Source organism: Dipodomys ordii, unplaced genomic scaffold (genome assembly GCF_000151885.1).
Source record: "Dipodomys ordii isolate 6190 unplaced genomic scaffold, Dord_2.0 Scaffold138, whole genome shotgun sequence".
In the NCBI taxonomy this organism is placed as follows: Eukaryota; Metazoa; Chordata; class Mammalia; order Rodentia; family Heteromyidae; genus Dipodomys; species Dipodomys ordii.
This window is the reverse complement of record NW_012267354.1, coordinates 356,966-364,103: the sequence shown is the minus strand read 5'-3', so window position 1 is coordinate 364,103 and position 7,138 is coordinate 356,966. Positions and strand designations below refer to the sequence as shown.

General features: G+C 50.1%; 1 protein-coding gene across 1 annotated transcript; it reads right to left on the bottom strand.

Annotated features, from left to right (window-relative positions):
• Positions 1-2,353: 2,353 nt before the first annotated feature.
• LOC105996964 (HLA class I histocompatibility antigen, A-11 alpha chain-like) lies at positions 2,354-7,035 on the bottom strand. The gene is made up of 6 exons (XM_013031216.1): positions 6,393-7,035; positions 5,959-6,234; positions 5,378-5,653; positions 3,952-4,053; positions 2,924-2,969; positions 2,354-2,494 (listed from the first exon to the last, which is right to left on the bottom strand). The coding sequence occupies exons 1-6, from the start codon at positions 6,499-6,501 to the stop codon at positions 2,467-2,469; spliced, it is 837 nt and encodes a 278-aa protein (XP_012886670.1). The 5' UTR covers positions 6,502-7,035; the 3' UTR covers positions 2,354-2,466.
• Between the last annotated feature and the right edge of the window lie 103 nt (positions 7,036-7,138).

Sequence of the window (7,138 nt, the reverse complement as noted above, 5' to 3'; positions counted from 1 at the left end):
GTCTCCTGAGTGGCTAGGATTGAGATGTGCATCACCAATGCCTAGCTGACATGTTTTTTTATGCTGATACTGAGACTTGAAATCAGTGCTTAGCTCTCACTCAGCTAAAGTTCTATCAGTAGGATGACATCTCTAGATTCTGGTCTCTAGATTGTGTTTTTGTGCTGATCATGGGGCCTGAACTCTGGGCCTGGGCGCTGTCCCTGAGCTCTTCAGCTCAAGGCTAGTATTCTACCACTTGAGACACAGCGCCACTTCCAGCATTTTCTGCTTATGTGGTGCTGAGGAATCGAACCCAGCGCCTCATGCATGCAAGGCAAGCACTCTACCACTGAGCCACCTTCCCAGCCCCTCTGTTGAATTATTAATTATATCATCTCTCTTTACATATCTGTTTTTCATTATAACTTTTTCAATTTTCTGGAGTTCATTTCGATACGTTTTTTTAAAAGGTAAAATAAAGTTACAGTTTCATTAACAAAGGCAATTTGTCTAGTGAAGGGCATTTTGACTAAGTCCTGTTTTACAAGGACTGTTGACAGCCTTACATCATTTGTGGTTTCAACATGTTCATGGAGCCCTCTAGTGTCTTTGAAGCGCAAGCACATGGTATGTAAAAAATAATGGTGCTGGGACTGGGAATGTGGCTTAGTGGTAAAAGTGCTTGCCTAGCTAATGCATGAAATCCTGGGTTCAATTCCTCAGTATCACATAAACAGAAAGAGTCAGAAATGGTGCTGTGGATCAAGTGGCAGAGTGTTAGTTGATAAGGGTCCTTGATTAAAGGAATGAGACCAGGGGCTGGGAAGGTGGCTCAGTGTTAGAGTGTTCACCTTGTATGCCTGAGGCCCTGGGTTCAATTCCTCAGCACCACATAAGCAAAAAGAAAAAGGCCGGAAGTGGCGCTGTGGCTCAAGTGGTAAGAGCACTAGCCTTGAGCTGAAGAGCTGAGGGACAGCGCCCAGGCCCAGAGTTCAGGCCCCATGACCGGACCCCCCCCCCCCCCCCAAAAAAAAAAAAGAAATGAGCCAATACAAAGCAAAAGTCAAGCAAAGCTTTATTTCACACCAAGCATTGAGAATCAAACTGATGGTCTGGGCCATCTCTATGGAGAGAGCGACCCCACCTAGTCTTACAGGCTAGCTTTTATAGGGCAAAACCGCAAATCACAAACTAACTGTAAGCATGTAGCTAATTTTACTCTCATTGGTTATAACAGAAGTGTTACATATGTGCTTTTACTGATTGGACGCCTCCACCTGGCCTGTCCCAACTTTGTTCTTGGGGCTTCGTTTCTGGGAACTAGCTGTTTTGAAAATTGTTTTTCTTTCTTTCTTTCTGGTTCCCCTACAGACAGGGTCGCCTTGCCCTCGTTGCACAAACAACAGGTGTGGGCAAGATCAGCTCTTACTTATACTTTACAAACCAAATGGCTGCCAGGACAAAATGGAGTTACTTTGGCTAAATGGGTCTTAACACTAGCCTTAAGCAAAAGCAGCTCAGGACAGTGGCTAGGTCTTGAGTTCAAGCCCCAGGATGGGAAAAAAAAGATTCTAATTCTGTTAATATTATACTTACTTATTTTTGCTAGTCCTAGAGCTTAAACTCAGGGCCTGGGCACTGTCCCTGAGCCTCTCTGTGCTCAAGGCTAGTGCTCTACCACTCAAGCCAAAGCATTACTTCCAGCCTTTTCTGTGTATGTGGTACTGAGGAACCCAGGGCTTCATGCATGTAGGCAAGCACTCTACCACTAAGCCACATTCCAAGCCTCTTATTTCATTTTTGTCAGCCTTAGGGCTTGAATTCAGGGCCTGGGTGCTGTCCCTGAGCTTTTTTTTGGCCCCAGGTTAGTGCTCTACCACTTTGAGTCACAGTGCCACTCAGTTTTCTGGTAGTTAGTTGGAAATGAGAGTCTCACAGATTCGATTTTTTTTTTTTTTTTTGCTAGTCATGGGGCCTGAACTTTTCCGCTCAAGGCTAGCGCTCTACCACTTGAGCTACAGTGCCACTTCCGGCTTTTTCTGCTTATGTGGTGCTAAGGAACTGAACCCAGGGCTTCATACAAGCAAGGCAAGCACTCTACCACTGAGCTGCCTCCCAGCCTCCCCACTTCTTTACACTATGCCTTTAAGAATGCAAAACACACCCAGACATCTTTACAGAAAGAGAAACCAGGATTTTTTTTTTATCCTGTCCTGGAGCTTGAACTCTGGGCCTGGGCACTGTCCCTGAGCTTCTTTTGCTCAAGATGAGTGATCTACCACTTGAGCTACAGAGCCACCTCTTTTTTGAGTAGTTTATTGGAGATAAGAGTCTCAGGGAGTTTCCTTCCAGGGCTGGCTTTGAACCACAATCCTCAGATCTCAGCCTCCTGAGTGACTAGGATTACAGGCATGAGCCACTGGTGCCTGGCAATCCAGGAATTTTCAAGTTACCACAGAGAGACATGCACTTATCATGTGTCACTCAGTCCCACACAGGCAGCTCTTTAGTACTAGGAACAAAAGAGGGATGAGAAAATTCAGTGCAGTTGCTAAAATGGCAGCATTCTGACCAACCCTTCACTCACTAAAAGGTTTAAATTTAAATTTTATTTTTTTGTCAGTCGTGGGGCTTGAACTCTGGGCCTGGGTACTGTCCCTCAGCTCTTCAGCTCAAGGCCAGCGCTCTAACCACTTGAGCCACAGCACCACTTCTGGTTTTGAGTGGTTTATTGGAGGTAAGAGTCTCACAGACTTTTCCTGCCCAGGCTGGCTTTGAACCACAATCCTCAGACTCAGCCTCCTGAGAAGCTAGGATTACAGGTGTGAGCCACAGGTGCCCGGCAAGGTTTAAATTTTCTGACTCCTTGTCACAAAATAAGAGGGGACCCAGTTGTGTCCTCTTCTTCTTTGCCCCCAAATCAGGCTCTACAGGGTCTTACCTTTTTGCTGTAAGAGATTCATTTGAGCCCTGGGCACTGTCAGTACCTGAGATGGAAAAAAATAAATAGCATGAGGTACTCAGAGCCCAGAGAAGATGTGACTGAAGGTGGGAATATGGACTAGGTGGCCCAGTGGCTTCTGGCTCACTTCCCCACAAGTCTCATTGATTCCTTGTCCAGACTGATGATTTACTTGTTATTTATTTGCCAGTCATTGGGGCTTAAAGTCAGGGCCTGGGCTCTGTCCCTGAGCTTCTTCTTCTTTTTTTTTTTTTGGCGGGGGGGGGGGGGGGGGGGGGGGGGTGAGGAGGAGGGGGTGGATTGAACTATGGGCCTGGGCGCTATCCCTCAACTTGTCAGCTCAAGGCTAGCGCTCTATCACTTGAGCCACAGTGCCACTTCTGGCTTTTTCTGCTTATGTGGTACTGAAGAATTGAGCCCAGGGCTTCATGCATGCAAGGCAACCACTCTACCACTAAGTCACCTTCCCAGCCCCATCCCTGAGTTTCTTTGGTCAAGGCTAGCACTCTACCACTTGAACCACAGTGCCACTTCCAGCTTTTTCTGCTTATGTGGTACTAAGGAATTGAACCCAGAGCTTCATGCATGCCAGGCAGGCACTTTACCACTAAGCCATATTGTCAGCCCAATTAATTTTTTTTAAGCTATGAAAAACAAAACAAAAAACCGTCAGAGATCAGAGATTTACTGGGCTCCAGGGAAGTTTCCATAACTGACTGCAGACCCAGGAAAGGATCAGAAGGCAGGAGGGACTAGACCAACTGTCCTTCTAGAGCAGAGACGTTCTCCTCTCACTGATAGGAATCAGGTTCCCCAAACCACCACCATCACAAATGCAATAAATTTGTCCTTCATTTTCCATGACCTTTCCCATAGAGTAAGAATCAGCACACAGGACCCCAGGCTGAGTGAGTGTGTGTATGTGTAGATGGTGTTTCCTATTAATGAGAAGGGCTCACTTCTAAAAGGAGTGGGAAGGAAAAAACTAAGACCCTGTGTCTTCCTACCTGCTTTCTTCCTCATATACATTATAGCAGCTGCCACAACTCCAAAGGGAATCAGGAAAATGGCAGTTCCCATGCTGAGGATGAAGAGCTTAGAGGTGGGCTCTGGGAAAGGAAGAGGAAAGAGAAGAAAAAATGACCCCCAGCTCCCAGGCATGACCCTAATGAAGTCCCCAGAAGGGCTCCTGCTTCTCTGACCACAAGCTCTGTGCCCACATCCTCTCCTTACCCCATGTCACGGTGAGGGGCTCAGGCAGCCCCTCATGCTGCACATGGCATGTGTATTTCTGTTCCTCCCCAGAAGGCACCACTATAGCTGCCCACTTCTGGAAGGTTCCATCTCCTGCAGGTCTGGTCTCCACAAGCTCCATTTCCTGGGTCTGATCTTCCCCATCCCGCTGCCAGATCAGAGTGATCTCCGCAGGGTAGAAGCCCAGTGCCCAGCACTTTAGGGTGACCTCATGGTTAGAGATAGGGTTGTGGGTCACGTATGTCTTTGGGGGATCTGAGAGGAAGAAATGGAAAATTCAGGAATTGTGCATCCTTCTTGGGCCACTCCATCCTGACAATAGAAAAGGAGAATGGGAGGGAGATGTGTGTATAACCGAGACAGTAATATACCCACAAACACCTGGGTTAACCTCTTTTTTGGGAAGTTCTAGAATCAGGATGAGCCAATCCAAAATAGGAGACTCAATGTCTTTAACCAAGAGAATAGGTACACCTGGTTCTGACCTATTGGTCACTGAGAAACTCAGCGACAAATTGAGTGAGGGTCAGAAAACAAGACCCAAGAGGTCCAAGGTTCACAATCAGCTATAGAGCCAAAGGGTTATTTCATGGAGCCTTCCCACTTCCATCTAGAGAAAGACACTCTATGTGCATGGGGTTCTGAGGCTTAAATTCAGGGCTTGGGTGCTGACCTTTAGGTTTTTTCAATCAAGGCTGGTATCCTACCACTTGAGCCAAGGCTTCAGGTGTAATCCTGCTACGTTGGATTAGCTCATCCTGATTCTAGAACTTTCTAAAGATTCAATTAACCCTGATGTTTATACTAGTGTTGGGTTGTGCATGCATGCCACCTTTCCCCCCTCCTCCATCCTTCTGTTCTTGTCTTGAAATGGAGTGGCTGAGGAAGAATGCAAAATTACTGAAGTTTTCACCTCTTCCTCTCAAATTACCCTCAAAGACACCCGTGATCCATCACCCCATTTCTGACCTCCTCCTGGTTCCTGAAACAGCTTCTTAATTGTCCTGAGAGAAGGGAGGGCCCCTGGGTAAGTCACTCTGAAGCTAGATCTAAAAACCCAAGAGTGTTTCTTCTTTGTTCCCGTGGAAGAGAGGGGCAGGCAGGATTCCAGCTCTATCCCAGACACAGGAGCCTCTTCCCCAGGGCAAGACAGAAGAGTTGCCCTGAGGCCCCTCATACCTGCGCGCTTTAGCGCCTCCTTCCCATTCTCCAGGTATCTCAGGAGCCTCTTCACGCACTCCTTCTCCAGGTAGGCTCTCTCTTGTTCAGTTTCACCTGTTGCCTCCCACTTGCGCCGGGTGATCTGAGCCACGGTGTCCGAAGCGGTCCAGGTGTTCAAGTCTTCGTTCAAAGAGATGAAATCCTCGCCATCGTAGGCATCGGTTCGGTACCCGCGAAGGAAGCGTCCGTCGGGTCCCACGTCGCAGCCGCAGATCCTCTGGTAGGTGTGAGAGCCTGGCCCCGCCCCTGAGGATCAGCCACGCCCCTGACCCCGCCCCCGAGGATCAGCCCCACTCCCGCCCCGCCCTGAGGATCAGCCCCGCCACGCCCCCGAGGATCAGCCCCGCCCCTGGACCCGCCCCTGAGGATCAGCCCCGAACATGTGATTTCCTGTTAAACTGAAAATTAAACTGGGTCGGATTTCTCGCCGTTACCCCTCCCCCTCCGGGGAGCATCCAAAGCCCCCGGCCCAGCGGTGGAGCCCGGACTGGGGCTGGGCGTGGGGAGGTGGCCGCCCACCCGGGCCCTGGCTCACTCACGGTCCCGGCTCTGGTTGTAGTAGCCCAGCAGGGTCCGCAGCTGAATCCGGAAGGTCTGCGCGTGCCTCCGGACGTTCCGCGTCTGCTGCTCCCGGTACTCGCGCGGCTCCAGGTGCATCCACGGCGCCCGCGGCTCCATCGTCGGACTCGCGGCGTCGCTGTCGAAGCGCACGAACGGCGTGTCGTCCACGTAGCCGACGAGGGTGAAGTGCGGCTCCCCGCGGCCGGGCCGGGACACCAGCGTGTCGAAATACCGCAGGGAGTGGGAGCGTGAGCCTGGGGACGGAGAGCGGCTGAGCCCGGGCGCGGGACCCCGGGATCGGGGTGGACGGAGCCGGAGGGGAGGAGGGGGCCGGGGTGGGCGAGGTGAGGAGTCTGACGGCCCCCTAGCTCAGCCCCAGCAAAGGCCAATTCCCTCCCCACTCCGCACTCACCAGCCCAGGTCTCGGTCACACCTAGGGTTCCCAAGAGCAGCAGGGGAAGGAGTGTCCGTGGCGCCATCACCCCCATCTTCAAGACTGGGGAAAGTCCTGACAAGTGCATGGGAACTGGAACCGCTGAAACGCTGGTTGACTCCTGTAATAACCAATGCGAGTGAGACCTGGTATTGCGTCGTGAGTATCCAAGCCTAAAGAGGAAGTGAAATTTCTAGATGGGGGTTTCCCCATCTCCTTCCCTCCCCTCGTGGAAAGAGGGATCTTGGTCATATCCACCTTCCTTACTCCTGGCCAACTGGCAATATGAGGAAACCTGGGGAAAGAGCTCTAGGCAGGGCTCAGCCTCTTAGTCTCGTTTGGATTGTTAAACTATACATATTCCTAATCCCTAGCTGTCCTTCAAGACTCTTCTAGGAGAAAGTTCATTTCACTGGGAATACAACATCGGAAAGTGAGCTGGCCTAGGAATGCAGTAAGCAGAGCTTTCTCTTTTAGAAGTTGTGCCCACAATCACAAGATCCCCAAGATACTTTTCCCTTTATTAATTGCAGTAGCCACAGAGATTGATAAACCCTGAATGGCTGGAAATCTAATTTGTAAAAGAAGGGAGTTGACCCCTTCATACAAATGTATCTAAATGTCACTGAAGGGCTGGGAAGGTGGCTCAGTGGTTGAGTGCTTGCCTTGCATGCCTGAGGCCCTGGGTTCGATTCCTCAGCACCACATAAACAGAAAAAGCCGGA